We start from the raw sequence: 26,662 nt of genomic DNA on the forward strand, positions 1-26,662 counted from the left end.
GGAGGCGCGGGCCCGAGCAGCGGCGGGTCTGGAGCGCGGAGCAGTGGCGGTAGGAGGTAGACACGTGGCAGCAGCAGCGGTAGCAGCCCCGGCGGCGGCGGTGTCGGCCCGACCGCCGGCCGTCCTCCCTCCCGCCCGCCCCGCAGCCGCCCTAGCTCCGTCCTCGCTTCTCCCCCGGTCGCGCTCGCTCGGCCGGGAGCTGCTCTCTTCTTTTCTCTGATCTTCAAGTGGCAGGACCCGGCGCCGGGCACCGACCACCGCCACCATGGGGAAGGGGGTGAGTGCCGAGAGACACGAGGCCCGGGGCGCGGAGAGCCTGGGAGGCCGGGGAGGAGGAGGGAGGGTAGGAAGTCGGGAGGAAGACCGCAGGCAGCCAGCGGGGGGCGGCGGCAGCGGCGGCGGCGGAGGAGGAAGCGGCGCGGCACGGGCTGGCTGCGCGGCGAGGCTTAAAAGACGACGCACTTGGGAAATGCAGGCAGCGCTGCTACGGGGGACGGCGGGAGGGGGAGGGAGCGCCGACCCGGGAGAGGGGCTGCGGGCCCCGCGGTCCGGGGCTCTCGGAGCCGCAGGGCCGGGAGGAGGGCGCTCGGGGAAGGAGTCGGCGGCCGGCGGCATCCCCGAGCCCGCTTCCCTCCGCCCTCCGCCGGCCCTCGCCTCCAGTCTTTCGCCTTCCTCTTTCCCTCCGCCCTCCGTGCCCGGAGGCCGGGTGCGCTCCTCCCCTTCCCCTGAGGCGTTCTGCCCGGCCCCTCGCGGGCTCCTGCCGTTCCCGCCGCGGCCCCCGGCGCGGACTGGGGCTTCCGACGCGGGGGCGGCCTTGGGGTCCGAGGCTCCTTCTCCCGGAGGCTCTGGGCTTAGCCAGCTCCCCGCAGAGGCGGCCGTCCTCCCCCAAAGGAGAAAACTGGCTTCCCCTTACTGCGGAGCCGGTCGTGCGGGCTGGTGCCAGCAAGGGTGTGTCTTCACCGCCCTAAGATGGCCTTTAAGGTATACTTTTGAGAGCTTGACTGGGAGACTTTCTGTAAACATAGGATGTGCCCCGAAGCAACTATCTCGGGGAGGGGTACAATTTTTGGATTATTGAATCTGGAACGAGGACAGGTTGACCCACCAGGGCCTCTGAGTACAATAAACCCGAAAAAGGACTGGAGGTGGCGGGCTGTAGGTGGTGGTAGCAGTGCGGAGCCAAGCTAGAGCAGTTCCCGAAGGAAGGAGGGGGCTCGTCTCTTTCCTCCCTTTCTGTAACCCGGAGCTGTGATAACCTGTAGGCCGGACAGAGGATGGGGTCCCCTACCCCAACGGAGCCAAAGTCTAGTTGAGAAAAGTTAATACAGAGTAACCCCCAAGGTATCAATTCATGGGGTAGAATGACTAGGTCATGAGAATACTGGTAGAAACCACTCTCTTATCTCCAGGGCCTGCACTGAGTAGGCCTTCGAAGATTCTTAGGGCTCCTCAATGTACAGTGAGCGATGGGGGAAAGAGGAAGAGTGCATCCTGACTCTAAATGGGTTTTGAGGGAAGACCTGGTAAGGAGATGTGGGAATGATGCCCAACTTGTATCTTTGAAAACGACAAGGCCTGGAGGGCTGGCCCAGGTCAAGTAGCTGAAGGCCCAGAGCTGAGTGCCAGCCTGTTACTTCCCACGGTGGAAACTGGGTTAGTCGCCTGTGTGAGCACCTTAGGAAAACCTAGATCATCCCTCTAAACAGGCTCTTTAAAGCTCATTCCTCTATCTCTAATCCCCTCAAATAAAAAAGGTTCTTTCCTGAGGCAGACATTACTGATTTGGGAGGGTGTGGAGATCATTGACAGTACCCGAGGCCTAGGAAGGTGAAGTGACTAGTTCAAGGTCAAATGGTTCATTAGTGACACACCAGATGTCCCTAATTCCTGAACAGCCTGCAGCCTCCCCAACCTGAACGGGCAACTCACTTTCTACCACTGCCTGACATGCAGAGCTCTCAAAGTCCGTCTTCACGGGAAACTGGGATGTTCGTACTACTGGAGGGATCAGGAAGGTGTCTGAGTAACTAAGTTGCATCCGTGTATCTGTGTGTTTCTCTCATAACCACACACACATACAGCAGTGGTGAAGACAGTGATACATCTCCATTGTGGGGCTCACCCAGGAGGCTGTATGGATCCTAATAAGATGTCCAGTGGCTAGCAGACACAAAATTGAATTACGGCCGATTAACACAAGATGATGTGCTGCTGATTTTCTGGACTGTATTTAGTATTTTGGATACTCTGACAATCTGAACATCGAGCAGGTGTGTGTGTGGTTCTCCTTGGATAAAATTACCCCTTTTGTCCCCAGTGACTTACTGTGACAGTCCAAATGTTCAGAAGGATATTTTATGCTGAAATGTTGGGATTTTTCCACATGAGGATTAAAGTGTGGGTGGAGTGGTGACTAAAGCCCCGCTGATAATTGGTTAACCAGGAAGCCTGTGCTGGCAGCTAATTTTTAAGGTCATTGTTAATTTCTTCCCCTCCTCTTCCCACTACCATTGGGGGCCTAGGCTCTGATGGTATTTCAGGTGATTTTATTTCTCCTTAAAAATCAGGTTCCTAAGCTTTTGGTAGGGAAATGAAAGAACAGCTGAATCATTCCTGGATGAAATAGGATTTTGTCCTTTTTTTTCATATTGGGTGTTTTTGCCAGTGACTTGGCTTAAGTCTGCAGCTAGGCCTTACCACCCACAACTAGTCAAAGGTACATGGAAACACTCTCTTCTCAAGTTCACCAAAGGTGGGGGGGGGCAGTGGGGGAGGTGAGGATGTCACCAGGTCCTTCACTGCAGTTTTCCATTGTTTGAATATTAACTTAGTTACTTACCTAGAAAAGAAATCAGAGCCTGTGAGTAGTGATTTAAAGGGGAGGGGGGAAAAGGTCCAGGTGAAGGTTACGCAAGGGATACGCATGTCAGCAGAAATCCTGGTTGTATGGTAACATTATCAGCTGCCCTTTTGGAGCTCAACTGGAAGGTGTGACTAAATCTTCCCTGGCCGCCGTAAAGCTAGTACTTTAGACTGAAAACACTAAGGCAGAGTCCTCAACGTGGAAAGGTGCTGAGGCCTGGCTGCCAGCGAGGGCAGCCCTGGGGCTGGAGGAACTGGGGATGGAGAAGGGGTCGCTCGAGGCCCACCCTCTGCCTGGGACATGTTCAGTGTGGGTGTGACAGCTTCCTGCTCTGGCTCTGTGTTCTTTCTATACCCCGTTCTGAGGGTGTATCCTCTTTTGGTAACTTCATGTTTGTAGTGTTCTCTGCTGCTAAGTTTGCAGCACGTCAGTGACTCACCTTTGGGAGAGAGGGTAGAGAAGGGGGGAGGTGGACATCATAAATCAGAGAATCTGATTGAGAGTAGGCTAAACCTGACAACCAAAAGAGAAAATAAAATGGAGGTTTAAAAAAAAATCCAGTAAAATGTTTATCCAGGTGAAGGCTAAAACTTAAACATACAGGCCTCTGGAAGTGTTATTCCTCAATTGGGCATTTAAAAATAAAAAGGGAACACAGCATTATGAAGCACCGTAGACTTGGTTCGCAGCCACGTTCTGTCCCAGAACTGTTCTGGATCACTTGCTGATTATTTTAGCAACAAATTAACAGAGTGAGTTTCTGTGCAAATCAGGCTACATTCTAAATACATCCAAACTGAACAAAAAAGAAACAGGCTTTAGTTAGATTTATGAAGGACATTTATTTATGTGGAAAAGTAGGATCAGTTTTATTGATTTAAAAACAAAAATGGGTTTTAAGAAAAGAAGCCTGTGGGCAGAATACTCACCTGAGGACTGAGGACAGCCCTCTCCACTCTGTGCAGAGTGAGCGCAGGGCAGGTGTGAGCTGTGGTTGCCCTTGGGGCTCATAGTGGGTACCCAGAGGTCAGCTCTTCACCAATGGTGGGTTTTCATGTTAGCCTTAAACTCTTCCCCCTGAAAAACATATTAAGGATTGAAAATAATGAGAAATACTCTTACTCTCCAGAGGAAAGCCAAGTGGAAGTGTCATCTGACATTGACCTCCGCCTGTTTCATAGCATCTACTCTCACTGCAGGTCCAGGCCTTTACATTTTTAAAGTCTTGGTGAAAGTCCTGCAGAATAAAACCCGGCTATCCTGCCCTCCGCGATGGGAAGGAGCGCGGACACTGCTCCCGTGCCTTCATCAAGCAGCCCGGGGCTCTGTGCCAGGCAACGCGCCCCAAGAAGAAACACGAGTGTCAGATCAGATGGGCTCGCAGTAATCAGAGTGGCTGTGTTTGGACAGCAAAGCACTGGGCAGAATGCGCCCTCGTCCTTGCCAGAGCCGTCCCGTTCTGGGTGATGCTGAAAATGCGTGTCCAGTAGGCAGTGATGTGAGGTCCAGAGAATTTCAGAGTCCACTCACTGTTTTTTTAAACTCTCCTTCCTTTCTGCATTTTTGGAAGAGGAGAGTAACCAAGTCAGGTTTGAACTTTCTCACGTTGCCATGAATTGCGTGTGTGAGAGGAAGTGTGTTCTTTGGCTGGAATCAGAGAGACTGTTCCCTGCGTATGACTCACCTCATTAGTTGTGCTGAAATCTGCTGTCAGGAGTCCACAAGTTCTTCACATTTATTCGACTGCTGTTCGGGAGAGCAAATCCCGTCAGTGAGCGGGAGCGCCCCCCCCCACCCGCCCTGCAGTCTCTCTCTGGTTTCATTTGGGTCCCGAGCCAAGGGAATTTGGCCACTAGACCTCATTCCTTAGTTCCTTAGTTCACTTTACAACAAATTATATCTGAACATTAATTATCTCTGTATCTGGTTTCTTCAAACCCCATTTAGTAATAGCTATTAGCTATCTTCTGTGGGTGATCGGGTGATCGGAAAACTTGGTCTGCGGTGGCTGTACTTTGCCTTTGGACTTGAGTTTGGGGTGTATGAGGTGGTAGGTCTGTGGTCACCGCGTGGGCCGTGCCCAGTGCCCGGGAGCACTTCGCGGATTAGCTCATGTTGTTCTCTGATGCTTCCATGGTGCCATATGTGTTTTACCGTCTCGGCTCACATGACATTTCCCCAGGGCCTGGTGCTGCCTTTAAGCTCTTCAGCCTGACAGCCGAGTGACTCTCAAGCCTACCTGTGGGGAGTGATCAGGACTTCCTGGAAATTGATTCAGGCCACTGGCAACACTCCTGCCAGTTGTCTCTGCCTTTCAAACTGGCACCAGGGAAAGGGGTTGGGGACAGTGGCAGGTGGGTGGAGGGAACGGGCAGGTTTTAACCCCTAATGACCCAGGTGCCTGGTGTGGAGGTAGAGCACCCCAGCGAAGAGCAAGTTTGTTTGTTGTATTGGGAAAACAAAGCACATGTTTGAAAAGGGAGTAAATCCAAAGTATATTGATTCTTTAGAAACTTTAGAATTCTTTTAAGTCAGGGATGGTGTATACCAACTGTTGCAGGTAGGGTGGGCTGGCAGGCAGGTTAAAAATGTACATGCAGGCAGATGGGGAGGGGAAGGCCAAGCCTCTTTGACTTGGGGCTGAGGGAACCCACGGGCTAGTGGGGACCATGCCCACTGCTGGCTGCGGCCCGGGTTTGCCTGGGAAGCCAAGCTCACAGAGGACCCGCTGCTTTGGCCTGTGTGAGCCACTCAGGCAGTGAGGGGACTCTGAAGGCATGGTGGCCCCTGGGGTCACCTGTGCAGGAAACAGCTGTCCTTCACTGCAGGTAGGTGGGTTAGGGTAGGTGGCAGTGTGTGTCCTCCCCCAGCTTGGCCATCTCCTCCTCAGGTACTTGGCTAGAAAATTCTGCATACCGTAAATTAACTACTTAGTCACTGAGGAACAACTGGAGGTTTAATGAACTGGGTGCAATAACTCAATGAGACTTTTTTTGGTAAGGTGTAAAAGGAATTTTCATAGTAAGTGAAGAATGGCAGCAGTTTGTGCATTAAAACCAAGTTTTTACCTTTTGTAGCACTTTGCAGAGCACCTTTACATAAACAGTCATGTTTGCTGATGACTGATTGACGATGGAAGTCCCTGGAAGACTGGGGCCTCACCACCTTTTCCAGAAAGGAGAGGTGTAGCCCAGACGGCTACCTCCAGGGGAACTGGCCCAGTAGGGTTCAGAGGTGCCACTTCTGGGACCCTCTGGGCCAGCCTGGAAGTGGGCTGAACTGGGGGCAGTTATTTTAGCTGCCTGTGGCCCTTCTCTCGGGTCCAGAATTTTGGTTTGTGGGTTTGTTGGTTTGGGAAACAGTGCAGTTTCTGGGTGTTTTGTTCTCAGGTTTGACGGCAGCCCCTTGATTAATGAGACTGTTTCATCAGAATGCCTTTGCCAGATTCTTTCATCATCAGGGGTCCCTGCCATTTTCGGGGTGAGAAAACGGTGACTAGCTGGTCAAGGCCCTGTTAGCCGACATAGGCCGAGTCGGAAGGACTTGGGGATGAGCTTAAAGCACTCAAACAGGGTGGACAGCCCAGCTTCCCAGAAGCCTCGGTGCTTTCTCAGCTGGAATTTCAGCGTCTGAAGAACTCTGAGCTTCCTGCTGACCCGGGTGTGGTGCTGAAGGATGGGGACAGCGGCCAGAGCGGCCATCGTGCGCGGGTGAGAGTGGCCAAGCCTGTTGGAGGCAGGCAGTCGAGCTGGGTAGAGCTGGGTAGGAAGGCGTGGATGATCGCAGCTGCGGCTTAGGCAGCAGTGACTTACCTGTGGGAGGGAACCTTCCCTCCTGACCCCGCGCCTTTTTGTGTGGCTGTTTACAGTTTGGAGCTAGGCTTCTGTGCCTGTCGAACCTGCCCCCACTCCACCCCTCTCGGGTAATTGCTGAAGAGGAGGAAGGGGCAGGGGTGCCTCACTCCTCCCAAGGGTTCCATTTATGTTTTTTAATGAGCGAACCTTCTTACTTGGCTTGACCTTGGGTCCTCCTGAGGAGGAGGAGGAGCTTCCCCTCTCCTGAGTGCCCTTTCCCACAACCCAGATCAAATGGCAGCGAAGGCGGGAGTGTGAATCCTTGACAAGATGGAATCCCTGGGAATCACAGGACTGAGTAATGACCCATTGTGAGTTGGGTCACACTGGGCAAGCCCCTGCCCTTGTTGTGACCTCCTACTTCCTAAATTAGAATGGAAAAAAAAAACACAGAGCCAACTTCTTCATTTTCACAAGTGGCCCTTTTGAGATGGGTGTAACATTGAACTTCCATTGTGCCTTCCTTAGAGACATCACAGTGCCCCACAGGGTGCCCTGCCCTGGAGCAGGGTGGAAGTGGGGACTGGTCACCCCAATCCCCAGAGGGAGTGGGAGAGGCGAACTGAGTTTGCTACTTGAAAAAGTAGGAATTCTGTGCCTGGAGGAGTAGGGAGGCCACTGTGGTCACTGGGGAAACCATACTTGCCAGGGCCCCCCTCCCCTTGCGTGACCTTTGTTCTTACAAGATGCTTTTAAGAGAAAGTATTGAGCTGTTATCTCACCCTGTGCCCCTGTCCCAACCCCAAACACACACAGAAATTATTCTGCTTTGAAGCTGTAATGATTGATGTTGATAGGGACTTAAGTACTGTTCGTTTCCCATAAAGATAAGCAACTTTCAAAGTATTATTTTACTTGTAGGGAAGAACTGAGTTGTATAAGCTGCCTGGTCTTCTGGGCGGATATTTCTTAGTGAAAAAATGAACATCTTGAAGGGGAGAAAAGAAACCTCAGGTTAATACTTCCCTTTCACATCTCTTTCGCAAATGCCCTTATTTCAGACGATGCCACGTACGGCACTAGTTGATGAAGGGGTGGAGTGTTCGGGAATCTCCTTCTCAGCCACCCTAACCATTGAGAACTGAAGCTGCAGAAAGATGTTGTATTTACTTTGTAAAGGGGGTCGAAACTGGGGTGTGTGTCCAGGGCCTCGCTGCTCCAGTCGTTCACTTCCCGCCTCCCTTGGGGGTGGAAAATATGGAAGGCCTGTACGTAGGGGATGGTGAGGCAGAGGGATTTTAACTGATTTTCATACGTTTGAATTAAGTACATTTTAATGACGTTCCACTTGCTTAAAGAGAATTCGTGAGCTGTATTTTAAAAATCAGTACAAACTCGACCACACAGAACTCCCTAGTCAGTGGCTTTAAAATGATTTGTCAGCGTGCGTTTTCCCATTAAAAACGTGAAGAAGATACCGCTTTAGACAGGGCTCCTCCTCTCTGGTTGAAGCCTTGTCCTTTGCGTCCGTGCGTCTGCCTGCTCTCAGCTGGCACCGGGGGCTGTGTGCACAGAGGACTAACGCGGGCAGTTGCTCCATCGTGGAGGGAATGTCAGGAATGCTGGCTATCTTTAGACCTGCTTCGTTCTTAACAGATAAGGCGGAAACTACAGAGCTGCCCTCTCCGTTGGAAGGCGCTCGCAGTTGAGGGGCACTGCGGCCTGACCGCAGAGGCTGAGCAACAGTGCTAGTGATGGGCCTCTGCAGGTGGGCAGCACCGGCCTGTTCGGGGTGGGGTTTCACTGCAGAGTCTTCAGAGGATATCTTAAAGTCCAAGTGAATATTGTGACCATATCAGCTGTAACTGAAACCTGCTTTGGTTTTGTAGCATATTGTCAGCACAGTAGCTGGGCAGTTACATCTGAAAGTTCAAAATGAGTAAGAGCCACAGAATAATAATAGCGGCAGAGGTCATCCATTTAAGAACATCATGATACCTCCTTTCTTGGCCCTTCTTAGGTGGCGGTCATGGTGGGACTGGGGGGCGGGGCAGAGTGCAGGCGTTTGCTCCGTGGACAGAGCTTTGCAGCCCTGAGGTCCAGCTCTGTGCAGATGAGCTGAAGCATTTTAAATGGGGTGGGAGAGTGGAACAATCCAACTGTAAACTATAGAATCAACACTTTCTCTCAAAATTGTTCCAGTTTCCAGGAGGCGTAGGTGGATCCTGTGAATTCTATGATAATGCACATGCTTTTCCTGCATCCTGCTTATGTCAAAACATTTCCAGCGACTTTTCGTTTGGGGTTGTTTTTCCAGGCCGGGAGTTAGGGTGGGGACCCCTTTTCTGCTCTTTCATTTAAAGAGTTTTAAGGACTCTTAGGCTGACTTTTTAATGAGAAGTTCTTATGTGAGCCCTTACTTAAAAGTCACAGGTATTTGGACACGTAGTGTCATTGAGTCCTCTCCACAACACTACACACGAGGTAAGCTTATTGTCACCTGCACGCTGTAGGAGAAGAAAGTTGAAACTGAGACTCAGTGACTGGGTCCACAGCTGGGGAGTGGTAGAGCCCAGGTTTTTAAAGTCAGGTCTGTCTGATTCGGGATGCAAAGGCAGAAGTTCTAGGTCAATAGTGTAAAAATCCTTACAGATTTTGAGAGTACAGCTCTCTCCACGGTCACCCCGTGGAAGGGAGCGCAGGGCCCTTCTGAGGCCCGTACCGAGACTCTCCTGCCGGTCTTCTTGCCCTGGGGGGCCAGCGATGGTGTGTCTGGAGCTTATGAGGTCAGCATTAATACTAGGTTGCTTTGCTCCGTGTGTGGCACAAACGCATACATTTCCATGAGGGTTGTCCCAGTGAATATTCGGAATGATGACTCTCCTAAAAACGGCTGGAATCGCCGTCTCCCAACCTTAGGTCCCGAGATGCTTTCCATAACTAACCGAGTCCTCGCCCCGTTCTCCTGTAGGTTGGACGTGATAAGTATGAGCCTGCAGCCGTTTCAGAGCATGGCAACAAGAAAAAGGCCAAGAAGGAGAGGGATATAGATGAACTGAAGAAAGAAGTTTCTATGGTGAGTGTGAGGTGGAGGGTCGCTTCTGCTCTCCTCCTAAGGAGTAATTGTGTCCCACTTTTTGGGTGTGTAACCCCCCCTCCTGCCACCTACTCCAGTCAGAGACTTGTTTATCTTCGGTAGGGTGGTCATTGCACTTGGACAGATCTTACCAAATCACAGGAGTTGATAAGGAGAGTTTGTGTTAAAAGTTGTCTAAAGGCTGGAGAAGTTACTCCCGCACCCTGGCATGACCAGAGGAGCTGTGGCCGACGTCCCGGGCCTTTGGCTTTGGGACCTTCCAGCCTCTCCAGGCTGTGGGGGCTTCCATCCGCCAGGCTGTCTGTTGGGAATCTGCCTGGTGATCAGAGGAGGGTTTCCTCGCTCTCGCCCCGCGACTGGTGATGCCGGGCAGGCCTGCGCCTTGGGGAAGCTCCCCGGTGGGTAGCCCCGTGGCTGCTGGGCCATGGGGCAGCAGTGAGAAGTATTCCAGCACCTGCTCTGAAGAAACACTTGTTCACTGAGCCTCATGGTGGTGATAATGCTTTTTTAAAAATCTTTTTTAATAGTACAGTATTTAATGATTCGCCTGTTTCTGCTTTTCCTTAGGATGACCATAAACTTAGCCTTGATGAACTTCATCGCAAATATGGAACAGACTTGAACCGGGTATGTTTATTTGAAACATTTTTATGCAGAATCTATCGCCCCTGTCGTGTTTCCCCCCATCGCAGGCCAAGCCTTGGGGACTCTAGGAGGAGCATGGTGACAGCCACCACCTGGGTGTCTGCTAGGTGACATGCACAGAGCTTGGTCTTTTATGTGCTTTTTTAAAAGATTGTTTCCCCTGAAACTTCGAAAGGGCCTGTTATGTCCCCCATTTTACAGTCGGTGAGATCTGGTAAACGGGCGGGCTGGGGTTGGAGGCTGACGAGCCCCACAGCCAGGGTTACCCCAGCCTTGCCACGACATGTGCCCTTGACTCTCCTCCCCGTGGTGAACTGAGCCTCCAGCTGTTCAAACTCGGGCACGCCTCCAGCTAGCTCTCTGAAGTAGGGCAGAACCTTGCTCATGTACTCAAAGGCTTTTTTCCCCCACACAATTCAGAGAAATCTTTTAGTAAAGCAGGTGTTCCCTCAATAAATGATCACATTCTGAGAAGGCAGGCTGGCCTGGGTGCTGAGCTTCAAGGCGCAGCCCACAGGCACTGTTGGGTGGCCCCAGGGCGTATCCCGAGGGCCACGAAGCCTAAGTTTTCGTGAGGTTCCTGTGAAGCGTGTTCTCTGCGACCCTGAGTTGGCATGCTCAGATGCTGTGGGTCGTCTCCTTCCTTGTAGAGTGAGGTTACTGACACCTGAAAAGGGCTGTTGTGGGGATTCAGCGTTAATTGACCGCAAGCACTGGACTCGGTGCCCAGCCCGCAGATGAGCGCAGGCGTCCCGCGGTGCTTTCTATTCTGCCCCGTCACGTCCTGCACCTGAGGCAGAGGAGGGAGGGTCCTGAACAAAAAGGGGAACTTGTCGTTTTCCCTTACTGCTTGGTTTTTCCTTCGCCATGCTCCCTAGTTAACGCAAATATTAAAAATAAGATGAACCCAAACTGTCGATAATCGACAGGCACCTTGGGTGGGGTGATGTCTTTTTTCCTGACTCGGCATTTTGGCAGCGTGAAGGTGTCCACATTTTCCCTCGTGCTTGGGGCCTGTGTCTCCTGTCCACCGTCAGTGAATCTGGGTGTCAAGGCCCATGGAGAGAGTGGGGTGGACATGTCCAGTGACTACGTCACAAATCACAGGGGTCCTGGAGGGCGGGGTAGCTAAAATATGCCCGTATGTGAGCCCTCCCCTGCCAGACCATTGTTCTGATACCCAGAGAACAGAGTTCTGTACGTGAAACTGGGCTGTTGACCCAGTCACGGGTTGGGTTCCTGCAGAGGTTTTAGTTTTCTCCTTTGATGTTTATACGGGGCTTTTTTCCTTCCCTGACAAATCCAATATACAGAAAATTCAGAGCTTAACATAGTTTGCGAAATCGGGTCAATTAGTTAAAACAGGTAGATTTTTGGTAAAGATGCAGTTTGGCATGAATCCCTTATCCACACCTTAGAAGAGGCCAGACTGGGTTCAAATTTGGCCGTGGATCAGGTTTAGAAGCAATTTCTGACTGGGTGACGAGGGTCCCTAAGGAAACACGAGCCAGCACTGGGGACTGTCGTCAGAATTGGCCCAGTTTCACCCCAGCTTGGGAAGCGCTCCCTCCTAAATCCGTTACTGCATCTTTCCCACCGTTGGGCCGGTGCGTTACCCTGTGAAGTGCTGGAGCGTTCGTCCTCTTTATGTCCCTCTGCTTCTCAGGGCTTGACCACCGCCCGTGCTGCTGAGATCCTGGCCCGCGACGGCCCCAACGCCCTCACCCCCCCTCCCACCACCCCCGAGTGGGTCAAGTTCTGTCGGCAGCTGTTTGGGGGATTCTCCATGTTACTGTGGATTGGAGCGATTCTTTGTTTCTTGGCTTACGGCATCCTGGCTGCCACAGGAGAGGAGGCTGAGAATGATAACGTGAGTCTCTGTTCTTCTTTCAGATTATTGGGTACGAACAGGCAGCCCCTTGGTCATTGCCCATTTACCTTCAGTTACAGACGCCATCTGTCTAGAATCTGTCTGGTCATCAGAGAAGGCAAGGGGGGGTTTCCTAGCTCCCAGAGGCCAGTGGTCCCTGGCAGGCACGGAGCCTCTTGATGGTGTCTCGTTTCTTAATGGTTTTTAATGCAGGGGAAGAGTAGTGTCAGCAGCTGTTGCTGTCAGGACCCACGCATCCATTCTTCGTCCGAGGCTTCTCTTCCCCATCCTGTGGGTGGGCGGCGCCCTCTCCGGCCGGCCACGCTCCTGCATGTTGCTGCTCTGAACAGGCAGCTCTGCTCCGGTCCTGCCCTCGGGCAGCTGCTAGCCGGCAGACGGCAGACCACGGCTTTTTAATACGGGCCCCATATACCTGTCCAGAAGTGTTTGGTACCTTTTTTTCCATAGTCAGTCGCAAGTTATTCCAAAAATGTCTTTGTTTTAATAAAGCAGGAGAAAAATGACTTATCTAGAACATTTCCAAAAGCCTTGCTGGCCAGGTGTCTGTGCAGTTCCATCTTGGACTCTCCTGAACCCGGTCCTCAGATGTGAAGACATGGGTCCTGTGTTTCTGAAGCCTTGGTCTCTCTGTTAAAGATCTGTTTTGATGCCGTCAGAAATTAACAGTGTTCCCAGTGCTGTACCCAGAGCCCTGTGGCCCTAACCTGTGTGTCCCCTCCCAGCTGTACCTCGGCGTGGTGCTGTCCGCTGTCGTCATCATCACTGGTTGTTTCTCTTACTACCAAGAAGCCAAAAGTTCAAAGATCATGGAATCCTTCAAGAACATGGTTCCACAGGTATCTGCTCGTTTGTCCTGCCCCCTCGGGTGACTCGACAGCCTCGAGAATGTGAACGAGTGTGAATGAAATTCAGGTTTTCCCAGGCAATCATGACTTCCAACCCCAAAGCAAACCTTTCCTGACAGCCCAGAATGCAGCTGTTCCCCTCTGAAGGGGCACATGGGACAGGAAGGAGAGGACGGTCTCAGCTCACTGTCGAGCAAGCTTTTGCAAGTTGCACAAATAAAAAGATTCATATTTTTGTTAGTACACATACAAATTGTTCCTACTTTGTGATGCAATCAGTTAATTAGGAGCACAGATCATTTTTGCTTGATTCTGTGTGTTTGTCTGGACACTACCTTCTTGTTGGTATCTATTTTTGTCTGACTTAATGGCGTGCCCTTTTCCCCTTCTCAAGCAAGCCCTGGTGATTCGAAATGGTGAGAAAATGAGCATAAACGCAGAGGACGTCGTCGTCGGGGATTTGGTGGAAGTGAAAGGTGGGGACCGGATCCCTGCTGACCTCAGAATCATATCTGCGAACGGCTGCAAGGTGGGTCGGTGTGGAACCTCTGCCGTTCGGGCCGCGGGAGCCGAGCACCGTGCCGAGGCCAGTGCACTCACGCCGACACTTACTCCTTTTCTGCCCGACAGGTGGATAACTCCTCGCTCACCGGCGAATCAGAACCCCAGACCAGGTCTCCGGATTTCACACATGAAAACCCCCTGGAGACGAGGAACATTGCCTTCTTTTCAACCAACTGTGTTGAAGGTAGACCATTTGAGGGCCTGGTTCGGCACAGCACGGCATTTGTGGTAGTCATTAGTAACAAAACCAAAAGAGTCATAGACACAATTTCTCGTTTTATTGGCTCCGCATCTGACCACTTCGGTCAAGCACAAACAGAAGCGGCTCACCTGCCGGCAGGGAACACGGGGCGGGGGGGGGGAGGGCGGGAGGACGAGGGCAGCTTCCTCTCCCTCCACTCCGGCCCCTCCGGTGGCTGCACTCCTCTGCTTGGCGTCGGGAGCCGCTCCTGACAACGGAGGAGGTCCCTCTGCCAGAGGCTCTTCAGTTTAAAACCAGCACCCAAGGGCTGGCCCTTCCTGGGTGGGTGTGTGTTCCTTTTTAACTGCGCCAGGTAACTGCACACGCTATGGCTTCTTTGTCAAAGTTTGGTGCAACCCCCTCTCCCCGCTTTAAGGCACCGCCCGCGGCATTGTCGTGTACACCGGGGACCGCACCGTGATGGGGAGAATCGCCACGCTGGCTTCAGGGCTGGAAGGCGGCCAGACTCCCATCGCTGCAGAGATCGAACACTTTATCCACCTCATCACGGGGGTGGCTGTGTTTCTGGGGGTGTCCTTCTTCATCCTTTCGCTGATCCTCGAATACACCTGGCTTGAGGCCGTCATCTTCCTCATCGGAATCATTGTAGCCAATGTGCCTGAAGGTTTGCTGGCCACAGTGACGGTAAGAGGCCGGGGAAGTGGTGTTCGCTCAGGGTTGACTCGCGTCCGCTTGCATGCATGGAAGACTCACCCAGTCCCCTCTCCTGGGGGCCCCCAGCTTGTGTTCCATTGCGTGTTTGTGTGGAGATTTTCTTCAGAGCCCCGTGGTAGGGTCAGGCTTGCACAAGGAAGGTGGTCGTCCACAAGCACACACTTCGCTCCTGTGTTACCACGGAATCCAGAATGGTGCAGCAGAGAAAGGGGAACTGGGGCTGGGGGGTGGTGGCACGGAATGAGCTAAATCTGGGCTTCCGCTTGTCTTAGTGTGGTGCTTATTCGGGAGGTGGGGAGGGGCCCCCCATACATGGAACCGGTACCATTTCTTCAGACTTCCGAGGAAGGTTGCAGAGTCCGTTTTAGATCAACTTCTCAGTGAGGGTGTAGCTGCAGCCGGCCCCCAGCACTCCGGCCTGGCCGAGTGGGGAGTGATCTGGTGTTAACGCCTTCCAGGTGTGTCTGACCCTTACTGCCAAACGCATGGCGAGGAAAAACTGCTTAGTGAAGAACTTGGAAGCCGTGGAGACCCTGGGGTCCACCTCCACCATCTGCTCGGACAAGACTGGGACTCTGACTCAGAACCGGATGACAGTGGCCCACATGTGGTTTGACAACCAAATCCATGAAGCCGATACGACAGAGAATCAGAGCGGTGAGACCCGAGACCCCCGCACACGGAATCCTCACTCGCTCACATTCCCTTTCTTTCTTTTCTAATCATTTGAGAAGGAGGCAAGGGTGTAGGTTTCACCTTTTTTTGGGCACGTTAATAGAAAAACTGCATTTGCCATACAGATGTGCTTGAAAAATCTCCCAAACCTGGCTCGTTTCATTGATTGGACAGTGAGATGTGCGTTGCCGTTTCAGTGGGACTTGGGTCTGAAGCTAACGCGTCATTTTCCCGTCCTGACTCCCTCAGGTGTCTCGTTCGACAAGTCTTCGGCCACCTGGCTCGCCCTGTCCAGGATCGCGGGTCTCTGCAACAGGGCCGTGTTCCAGGCCAACCAGGAAAACCTGCCCATCCTCAAGGTGCGCCAGGGCCGCCTCTTCCCCCCAGGTTTGGGGGGCGGGGGCCGGTATCACACAAGGGCCACCGTGCCAGTGTTCCTTTTAAACAGCACATGACCTTGGTGGTCTGGAAATCCAGGCCTCGTAGGACACGGGTGGTTTGTGCGATGCTGTATGGTGTGTGGCTTGTGTGGCCCAGAGACCCTGGGTACTCATGGTACCCGCAGTCCGTGCAGTTTGGGGAAAGCAGGTCCACAGTACGAAAACGACCAAAGAAGGGCTGGGGCAGGCGGGAGGCAATCTTCGGAGAAAACCTAATAAATGAAACCCGGTGTCACTACTAGTCACACATGGAGCCTCCTTGTGTGACTCCATAAGCGCATTTGCCTGTTCGGATACAGTCATTCCAGTAAATCCCTTAAGCCATTTATTTTCTTAAAATAGCTCAGCTGTTTCTCTTATCTTATTTGTTCTTAGCTTGCTTACTAATGGTGCAAAAATAAGCTGGGCCTCGTGAGGCCTCGTTTTGCTGCCCAGTGAAGACAAGTGTCAGAAAGGCCACGAGCTGCACTGGGTCCTTGGAGACGAGGAGGAGCCGAGGTCGGCTCTGGGGTGGCTTGTCCTCGGCCAGGCTGCCTGTGGTAGCTCTGGGTAGAGACACGACTGTCAGAGTGGCTGAGCCGGCACTGAGGTGGCTCCTGTCGTGCCAATAGGGCTGGCCCCTTCATTCTCTCGAGGAGGCTGTGTTGTCATCGGTCCCCGGAGGTTCTTGTGATCTTGGGATCAATTCTGAGATGCCAGCCTCTTGTTTTCCCTGCCTCAGGGAAGTTGTTCTCCAGGCTGTGAGTGCAGGGCCTAATGAGCATCAAATCTGTCCTGATATCAGAGCCCCAGAAAGGTATCTTGAGACCTGTCCTAGGTATTTCATGGCTTGGGACCATGTTAATGGCATTATAAGGGTGTGTGACCTGAAGTGTGGGTTTTAACTGCAACCCTGGTCGATGATAAGTTTGTTGCAGCTGGTAATGCCTTCCCGGTCGTGTCCTCCAGGCCCTGGTATGTTTCCACGATTGTGTTTAGAATATGAAGTCCTCGGCTCTGCCCTTGGCCCAGACAGTTTGTTCCCAGTGCTGAAAACCTAAGGCGTTTCCTTGTAAATTGTGGGGTGATGAAGAGCGCTGTAAACGTTTACTTTCTCACTCGGTGTTTTCAGATTCATGACCAGAAATGTGTATCTGGGAATAGTGTTGGCTTTGAGACTTTTTACGAGGGGAAGACCAAAAATAGGCTAAAGTAGGTTGGAAGGGTGTGTTTTGTTTCTCCCAAGGGCAGGTGACACCTTCAGATGCCCTTCTTTGACTTGAGGCTGATGTGGGGTTGGGGAGGGAGAGAGGGGTGGGGTCCTGTCCTGACCTCTGAGGGGAGTGGCGTGCGTTCCTGGCCGTTCTCCCCAACCTGCAGCAGCGGCTCGGTGCAGCACTGCGGGGGGACTGACACGTCGCCTCGTTCACAGCGGGCCGTGGCGGGCGATGCCTCCGAGTCGGCGCTCCTGAAGTGCATCGAGGTGTGCTGCGGCTCCGTGAAGGAGATGAGAGACAGATATGCCAAGATTGTGGAGATCCCCTTCAACTCCACCAACAAGTACCAGGTCCGAAGAGTGGGGCGCAGGGCGGGGGGTCCACGGGGCTGAGGGGAAGGAAGGAGGAGTCTCCCTTCGGGAATTTCACAGCCATGAATGCTTTCTAAAAAGCAGCTGATCGGAGTTTTTTATGAAAGCTTTAACTTTGAATTTCACCCTAGACTACCTGTAGAAAATCCTAATTTATTCAAGTATTAGTAGGAAAAATGAAGTCTCCTTTGAAACATTTTCTTCCAGAAAGTTCTGGGTACGAGCACGATCAGGCATTTATGAATGCAGCACGTCACCGTGCTGGGGTTTCCTGTAGAATTCGCAGCATGTGACAAGGTCTGAGGCACTTCCCAGTTCAGACATGAGGTGTCTTGGTCTTTTCCGTAACAAACGCTCACTGGCGTGGGGGCTGGGTGTTCCTCCACGGGCCGCTGCACCCATTCACATCCCGGCGGGCCTTTCCAGTTGTCCATCCATAAGAACCCCAACACGTCGGAGCCCCGACACCTGCTGGTGATGAAAGGTGCCCCGGAGAGGATCCTGGACCGCTGCAGCTCCATCCTGCTTCACGGCAAGGAGCAGCCCCTGGACGAGGAGATGAAAGACGCCTTCCAGAACGCCTACCTGGAGCTGGGCGGCCTGGGAGAGCGCGTGCTCGGTACGTCGGGCCCCTGGGGACAAAGCGAGTCGCCACATGAGGTCTGGGGTGTGTGAGCCTCCCCGCGAGCCTCGGGAGCAGCCCTCCCACCTCTTCACTTGCCCCTGCTGTTGTGAGAACAGCAGGTGCCCGAGAAATGTCTGGTGTGCTGGACGGCGGGCAGCAGTCTCCCGCTGGTCTGCCCCTGACTCACACTCAGACCTTTGTCTCCCGCTGGTCCCTTCTCTTTGCCAAAAAAACCCCTGGGAGGGTGGGAGGAGAGTTTTAGTATCCATCTAACTTTTTTGTTCTGTCCATGGTCTGTAAATTTAGTGAAATTAAAATGAATTCCGAGGGCATTTAGAATAAGCCATTTCCTGATTGTCACAGAATGGCTGTGCATTTGCATGGGATCCTGGGCTCTCAGCTCATAAATCAGCCGAACAGTCAGCTGTCGGCCTGGGACGCACTGTCAGCTGCTGTGGGGCACAGGTGCTTTTCCCGACCGTGCAGTGTGATCGGGAAGGCAGCGTTTGCGAGATGCCGTAGGTTGACAGGTAGCTCAGCTTAGGCGAGTTTGGCTTGCTGCCCTGGTGCCCAGACTCTGGTTCACACCTGCTGCCTCTCCACGGGAGGGGTCTGCCCGTCTCTCCTGCTGGAAGGTCACTCTGTACTCTTAAGTCCTTCCTGTTTCTCCACCTCCCCAAAGTGCACGCAACCTGTCTCCCGCGAACCCACACGGCCCCGTAGAGCACGTGAAAGCATGTTGTAACCGTCAGACAACACTGAAAGGAAGGGAATGCCTTCAGTGCCGCAACTAAACCCCTTGGGCAGGACACGTTTGCTGTGTTCGTCCTCCAAGCAGCCATCGCTGTGGCTGGCACTGGAGCTCAGTGTGATGTGTTATCTCTCCATAAATGAACAGTGAGCAGAGACGTGGCCTCAATTTTTCCAGAGAGGGAAGCGGAGGCAAATAGTTCGCAGTTGGCCAAATCTAAGAACAGAGTGGGCAGGTCTGAAGCCCTAGATCCTGGCACTCGGAATTCACGCGTGGTTGTCCTCTCCACGCTGAGTTCCTCTTCCTTTGAGGCCGGCCTGCCTTTTGCAAGTTGTTTTCTTTAAACGATTCTGTACCGTTTGTGTTAAACAAAAGCCTTCTAGGCCATTAAAAATACCAAAACCAAACATTCAGCAAAAGGCAGACGGCGTGGGCAGCGGGCTGCTGTCCTGCCAGGGCCTTCGTCCCAAGGCCTCACGGGCTGCCTGCCGCCCCATTTACAGGCTTCTGCCACTTCTACCTGCCGGACGACCAGTTCCCCGAAGGGTTCCAGTTCGACACGGACGACGTGAACTTCCCGGTGGAGAACCTCTGCTTCGTCGGGCTCATCTCCATGATTGACCCTCCACGAGCTGCTGTCCCCGACGCCGTGGGCAAATGCCGCAGCGCTGGGATTAAGGTAGACCCAGCCTGCCTCCCCGGTGTCCCCGTCACCCCTCATGCCTGGGGGGACCCTGTTTAGAGAGGCTGCCCTTGGGAGCCACCTGGCCAGCTGGTTCTCTCCCCTGGAGTATTCTGTCTCCAAGACTTCGTTTCCTCCAGAAAAAAAACAAATGGTGCTGAAATTGCTGTAAATGGGTGAAGGGGCTTTGAAAATTCTTTTTGGGAAAAGGCATGAGCAAAAAAAAAAGCAGAAAACTTTGAAATGCTTACATTCTGAGTGTGCTTCACACAGAAAACAGCACGTCTTCTGGGGCTTTTTACTGCCCAGGCGTCCCAATACTGGGTGGCTCGTTCAGCCTTCCTTGATGTTGAACATTCTACCTGTTTCTTTTCCATTCTCGTGAATCGTGCTGCCCCGAAACACTAAAAATTACTCCCCCACCACTTAATATACTCTTCTAAATGTGATTGTTGGGCCAGAAAGAGTAGGCACGACTTGGAATTCCTACTGCATGCTGCTCTCTCCGCCCGCACCCCTCCGCCCCCCACCCCCAGATTGGGCCCTTCTGAGGATGCTGACCAGGCACGTGTGGCTCTGTCACCCTGCAGTCCCACCCGCATCAGATTTTTGTTATTTTCCACTAGTCCGGGTACATTTGAATAATTTTATATGACTGTGAAAGGAAAGCTACTGTGCATCCTATGTAATCATGTACCAAGATAAAACCTGGGTTCTGGCTTTGGTATTTTCTTTCTGTGGACACGTGTTTATACCTGCATTTCCTCTCTTTTGATTTTCCCAGCTGAATCACCTTCAACAGTAATGTTTTCCTACAGATCCTTCAAATATAGCAGCTTAGCAGCCTTGTTCAGTAATTTGTCTTGTTCCTCGTTGCAGGTCATCATGGTCACCGGAGACCATCCAATCACAGCCAAAGCCATTGCCAAAGGTGTGGGCATTATCTCAGAGGGCAATGAGACCGTGGAGGATATTGCTGCCCGCCTCAACATCCCAGTAAACCAGGTGAACCCCAGGTAAGGCAGGGAGCTCAGAGCCGTCGTTGGCCTTGGATGTGCAAACGGTGGGAGGGGGAAGACCATCAGCCAGGTTCTGCAGTGTCTGCTGAGTAGAGAATGCCCCTCCAGTTCCAAAAAGCAACCTCAGCGGGTCATAGTAGCCAACTCTTAGGTGGTGTTTACTGTTCTAAGCACTTGATACTGTGACCTGTAAGGTAGGTGTTAGTCCCACTCTGCAGGGCGGGGCAGCTGAGGCTCAGTCAGCTGTGCTCACGGCAGTCTGGCATCTGATCTTGCCGTCAACCACCGGGCATACGACCGAGTGCCTTGTTGTCTCCAGGTCCCCACTGAATAAATAGAATGGGGCAGGCACAATTGCCCAGGTACTTTTGGGGACAAGAAAGGAAAATTCTGGCAATAAATGAAAACAGACGTGGAGACAAATTTGGTTTTCGTGTTTTATTCAGGTTTAGGGGTTAGGGAAGGGTTTCGTCTTCCATCAGCTCTGCCCCTGTCTAAAGCTTGGTCATCCTGTATTTCATAAACACAGGAAGGGAACGCGCCAGGCAGGGCTGCCCCGCAGGTTGTTGGGAGTCCCGAACGAGATAACAGTACACAGGGAGATGCTTTGTGGGGCGCAGCCCGTACAAAATACTGTACAAAGTGCTGTACAGGCACTAGCTTTCACCTGATGGGGGAAATCCCCCCGGCTTTGCATCGCATGACAACATCCCCACTTGGGGATAAGCGTCGCACTGGTGAAGTGGGGGGTGACCTTTTTGCCCCCGATCCTGATCCTAGAGATGCCAAGGCCTGCGTGATCCATGGGAGCGACCTGAAGGACATGACCTCCGAGCAGCTGGACGACATTCTGAAGTACCACACGGAGATCGTGTTTGCCAGGACCTCGCCTCAGCAGAAGCTCATCATTGTAGAAGGCTGCCAGAGGCAGGTCCGTGCGTGGCCGGGCCGGGCTCTCCGGGCTGCTGGCCTCGGGGATTGCGGCTCCCGCCAGAGGGCAAAGCAGCGGTGGTGGAAACAGAGCCGGGCTCCTCCCAGACTCGCATGCGGGTGCCAGTGAGAGGCACAGAGGAGAGGGGCCTTGGTGATGGTTTAGCAGAGACACACACCTCACTGTGCCCTGAGTCTGAGTCTCTGCAGACTCTGAGTCCACCCTGGCGATGGAGGACCAGGAGAAGTGCCCTGGAAGAGCCCTGGGTGCGGGCGGGGGGCACGAGAGAAGGAGGTTTCCAGAATGCCGTTCACCCAAACCGGGACTGTGCACAGCCCTTGTTGAAAGAGGTGATGCTGTAGGTGTCCTGCTTCGAGTCTGTGGTCCGTAGCAGCTTCTCGGCCCAGGCGGCTCTGAGAAAGGGGCAACGTCTGAGGAGGAGAGGCAGGTGGGGGCACGGGCCTCACTGACTCCTCTCAGGACCCCATGGTCGCTGACCCTCACCTCTTCTCCACCTGGCAGGGTGCTATCGTGGCTGTGACTGGCGACGGGGTAAATGACTCCCCAGCTTTGAAGAAGGCAGACATTGGGGTTGCCATGGGGATCGCTGGCTCGGACGTGTCGAAGCAAGCTGCTGACATGATTCTCTTAGACGACAACTTTGCTTCCATTGTGACTGGAGTAGAGGAAGGTGAGAGCGCATTGAAGGTGTTCAGGAGAAACCCCCCTGCTGCCGCCCCCCCCTCCCCCCCCGTGTCCATTCCTGGGGTGGGGGGTGCCGTGGTCTTGAAGCTCAGCGGTGGAACGTCTTGCTCTCTCAGGTCGTCTGATCTTCGATAACTTGAAGAAATCCATCGCCTACACCCTGACCAGTAACATTCCAGAGATCACCCCCTTCCTGATATTTATTATTGCCAACATCCCACTGCCCCTGGGGACTGTCACCATCCTCTGCATTGACTTGGGCACGGACATGGTGAGTGTCACAGTGTCCAGACGGCCCAGCGCTGTGCCCCCAGGGTCCACGTGACTCCCGTTAGGAAGAGAGGTCCAGCGTCGTTCTCAGGGCGACTGTCAGCTCCCGCCACCCAGGGGCTAATTTTGCTGTGTTTGGGGGATGGGGTGGGTGGCTATGAAAGCTCATGGTGTGAAGAATAGGTTTTTAAAGGGAGAGCGAGGATTTTATAACAGAAGGTCACAGTGCCGGCATCCCGGTTTTTGGTCATTTTTAATCCCTTCCTCCCCAGGTCCCTGCCATCTCCCTGGCTTATGAGCAGGCTGAGAGCGACATCATGAAGAGACAGCCCAGAAACCCCAAAACGGACAAGCTGGTGAACGAGCGGCTAATCAGCATGGCCTACGGGCAGATCGGTGAGCAGCGCACAGCACCGAGCAGGGAGCGGCAGTGTCTGTGGTGGGGATGCCACCACGGACATCTGAGACTTCAGCTCTGGGGTCAGCCTTGACGTAGGGCGAGACTGGGGGCGTCTTGCAGTTCTCCTCCATGTGAGAAGAAACCTGAGCTGGCCACTGGTACGGGACTGCAGTCCAGACTGAGCACCACACACAGGGCTGAGCTCTGGCTGAGCGAGGCTGCCGCTCACCCCCGAGCCTGTTGGAGTGCTGGGCCCAGTACTGGGGACCTTTGCTGGGGTGCACAGTGTCCGTCACTAGCTTGAATAGAGATAGGCTTGGAGAAATTACATGGGTTTAAAGGTTTGGCTGGTGGGTCACCACCCAATGGTGAACCTGCACCCCACCCTTGGTGCTTGGGCTCTGCCCACCAGGGGAGCCTGACCAGCTAATGGGCGCTCTAGGCGGTGGGCAGTGAAAAGGCCTTTTTGGTCTGGATCCTCTACCTGGTCCCTGTGGGGACACCTGGTGAAGCCACCGTGAGCCCCTTGGTGTGGACTTGGGCCGCCTCGCTGTGACTCTGTGGGAGAAACGAGACAGATGAGTGGGCAAGGAGATACGGCTCAGATTCGTGTGACAGTTGCTGACAGCAGTGTCTTGGCTGATGGCCCATCCAGCTCTGCCAGGAAGACCTGATTTTGGGCAGAAGGACATCTAGGTCCAGAGCGTGGGGTGAAATTTTGTCTGAGGAACGCAGGGATGAGGCCAGTCTGGGTGCCGGGGAGAAGGGCCCTGGGTGCCCTGCCTTCGTTACCGCCCCCGTGGCTGGCAGCTTTTGAGAGATGGGGAGTCAGTTTTTAAGAGATTAAAAAGTAGGGAAGTGGTTTTTCCCCTCAGGTGTCATGCCCGGAATGAGGATCAGGTAATTGCGGAGGGTTTTGAAGAATAGGGCCCACCTGTCTTAGCCCTTTAAGCTCTAAAAAGGTGACTGAGTGGAGGGGGCATTGGGCAAGGACTGTGCCTGGGGTCCTCCCTCCCTCTGGTCACAGCAGGCAGCACCCCGAGCTTTCACGAACCAGTGACAGAGACCACCCTCTCAGCCCGCCGTAGCAGGCCAACAGAGTGTGGGGTGCCTCGCACCAGGCTCCCGCACCAAAGTCGCTGTCGCTCCAACCACTCAGGTATGATCCAGGCCCTCGGGGGGTTCTTCACTTACTTTGTGATCCTGGCTGAGAATGGCTTCCTCCCCATCCACCTGCTGGGCATCCGAGTGGACTGGGATGACCGCTGGATCAACGACGTGGAGGACAGCTATGGGCAGCAGTGGGTGAGTGCGGCTCTGACCGGCCCCACCAGCCTCGGCCAGTGGCCGCCCAGCCTGCGGCCGCGGGGGCCAAGCACCAGGCTCAGCTCCCCGCCTTGGCGTTTCAGACCTACGAGCAGAGGAAGATTGTGGAGTTCACCTGCCACACGGCCTTCTTCGTCAGCATCGTGGTGGTGCAGTGGGCCGACTTGGTCATCTGCAAGACCAGGAGGAACTCGGTCTTCCAGCAGGGGATGAAGTGAGTGGCGGGCAGTCTGGGGTCCTGGTTCCTTTCCAAACCCTTTGCCAAAAGCCCAGCACCCAGCACGTGGCAAGGTTCTGGGGATGTAGTTTGGGGGGCGAAGTAGGAAGCAAGGTGTCGTTTCCTAGGTTTTATGTCTCCTCTCCCCCTTGATCTCAGGAACAAGATCTTGATATTTGGCCTCTTCGAGGAGACGGCCCTTGCTGCTTTCCTTTCCTACTGCCCCGGAATGGGTGTCGCCCTACGGATGTACCCCCTCAAGTGAGTTACCCTCTTCCCGCTCCTCAAGGTGCACGTCAGCAGCTCCGATGTTCAGAACTGGAGGGGAGTTCCTCCGGGAGGCTGGGTTGTCAGTAAACCAGACTAGCAAACGCAGGGGCGGTGAGTCCGCGGGGCTCAGGATTGGGCTTCAGACAACGACCGGCTCTGGTGCCTCGGGGCTCACTCACTCACCTGCTGCTTCCAGCACTGAGACCCCCTCCTCCCCTGCAACAGGGCCAGTCATCTTTAGAGGCTGACTAGGGTACCCTGGAGTTGGGGGACCCAGATTCACATCTTGATTTACCTTCAACGGTGACCCTGCACTTCTGATAAACTTGAACGTTCACATACGGGTTTCCCACGAACTCCAGTCACTTTTTGAAACTCTGAGCCTGTGTGGCGGTGTCTGCTCCCTGGTTGAGCTTAAGCAGCTGCAGTTTGATTAAAATAAGTGAAGCCACTGAGTGTAGGACCCATACGACACCAGCTTGTGACTCAGAACACCAGTCTCCTAGCCCACTCACTGGCCTGTTGCCATCACCTGCCCCACTGACACCTTCGTGTCGGGTCGGGAGCGTGCAGGGCCAGCCAGGGTGCACCCCCGTCCATGCTTAGGGTTGGTGCGTCCCACCCTCTCCCCTGCCTATGCATCTGCTCAGGCTGGTTTCCACAGTGCTCGTCCCCGCGTGCTCTGGCCCTCCTGGGCATGCACACTGCACCTCCAACGTGGCGTTACACGTGGGTCATTGTTGCTGCCCGCACACGGTGGGAGGAAGCCAATCCCCAGTGAGTTCCTGCATCTGGGGCCACTGTTTCCCAAGAGGAGCGCGGGAGCTCTCGGAAAGGCTGACAAATGTCACTAAAGCAGGGGCAGGCCTCAGGACATCAGGATCTTAGGATTTGTTCTTGGTGGACTCTGTCCAGTTTGGAAGGTGGTTTAGTTTAGTTACTCTGGTGCCTGAGTCAGGTGAGGACACCATTGGCTGCTGTGGAGGACACACAGGACAGTCCCCTGCCTCCAGCTGAGGACTGGCACAGCCCCTGGGCTTCCTTGGGTCTCTGATCTGTAGGGGCTCTCTTATCTTCAAAGCCCATCACACAGAGGACTTGGGCTTCTTAAGTACTTTGTAGAAGGAAGAAAATGTCCAGTCATCAAAATCCAGGGATTGTCACCCCAAAAGTCTAAACGTGCCTTGTAAACTGCTGCTTTTGGAAACCAGACTGAGGGTGGCTGGGGGAGTCCCGTGTGAAGTCTGGAGTCCGAGTCCTCCCGCCATTTCGGGCCCTGGGGTGCAGAGCCCGGAGGAGTCTTGTGTCTGGGCGGCTGTGTGCATCCCGTTAAACTGGCGCCCGGCTCTCTTCCAGACCTACCTGGTGGTTCTGTGCCTTCCCCTACTCTCTGCTCATCTTCGTGTACGACGAAGTCAGGAAACTCATCATCAGGCGAAGCCCTGGAGGTAAAGTAGAGGCCTCATCAGTTTGGGCGGAGGGCAGGCTGCAGGTCTGAGGCTTGTGTTTCCTGTGACGTGCCCCTCCGTGCCCCTCTAGGGCCCCCACCCCCGACAGGCTAAGGCCGTCGAACTGACGGACTGTAGTCACAGTCCCATCCCTAGAATCCAGTCTCAGAGTTTTAACACCGATCAAACACAAACCAAACCTGCCGCAGTGGTAACTTTGTCAGAATCTAAACCACCCTCCAGTTAACACATACTCCTAAAAAGGCTTCAATAAGCGCAGTTGAGGTCCCTTGTCGAGTTGGGGGACTAGAGTGAGGAGGACTCACTGCCGCCTGCCTGGCCCCTTTGCTGCCCACAGGCTGGGTGGAGAAGGAGACCTACTACTAGAGCCCGTCCTGCACGCCGTGGAGCGACATGCCACACTCTGCACCCCTCACCCGCCCCCCTTTGTGTACTTCAGTCTTGGAGTTTGGAGCTCCACCCTGGTAGGAAAGCACCGAAGCATGTGGGGGAAGCGAGACGTCCTGGAATGAAGCATGTAGCTATGGGGGGAGGGGGGAGGGCTGCCTGACAAACATCGTCTGCGGGAACGACAGCGGGGAAGGTTTTTATGTGCCTTTTTGTTTTTGTAAAAAGGAAATCATGGAAAGACTGAAAGAATACATTTTATATCTGGATTTTTACAAATAAAGATGGCTATTATAATGGAAGTTCTCTTGTG

The 26,662-nt window shown here is 53.6% G+C and overlaps 1 protein-coding gene across 1 annotated transcript; it reads left to right on the forward strand.

Annotated features, from left to right (window-relative positions):
• ATP1A1 (ATPase Na+/K+ transporting subunit alpha 1) lies at positions 1-26,598 on the forward strand. Its single transcript, XM_037038934.1, has 23 exons — positions 1-277; positions 9,629-9,733; positions 10,322-10,381; positions 12,066-12,269; positions 13,013-13,126; positions 13,530-13,664; positions 13,766-13,883; positions 14,317-14,585; positions 15,074-15,272; positions 15,540-15,649; positions 17,142-17,276; positions 17,724-17,916; positions 19,177-19,352; positions 20,235-20,371; positions 21,155-21,305; positions 21,828-21,996; positions 22,127-22,281; positions 22,553-22,676; positions 23,840-23,985; positions 24,090-24,220; positions 24,383-24,484; positions 25,850-25,941; positions 26,300-26,598. Exons 1-23 carry the CDS (start codon positions 266-268, stop codon positions 26,326-26,328), a joined length of 3,066 nt encoding a protein of 1,021 aa, XP_036894829.1. The 5' UTR covers positions 1-265; the 3' UTR covers positions 26,329-26,598.
• The last annotated feature ends 64 nt before the right edge of the window (positions 26,599-26,662 follow it).

Source organism: Sturnira hondurensis, unplaced genomic scaffold (assembly GCF_014824575.4).
Source record: "Sturnira hondurensis isolate 20B ecotype Veracruz unplaced genomic scaffold, ASM1482457v3 Scaffold0024822, whole genome shotgun sequence".
NCBI lineage: Eukaryota > Metazoa > Chordata > Mammalia > Chiroptera > Phyllostomidae > Sturnira > Sturnira hondurensis.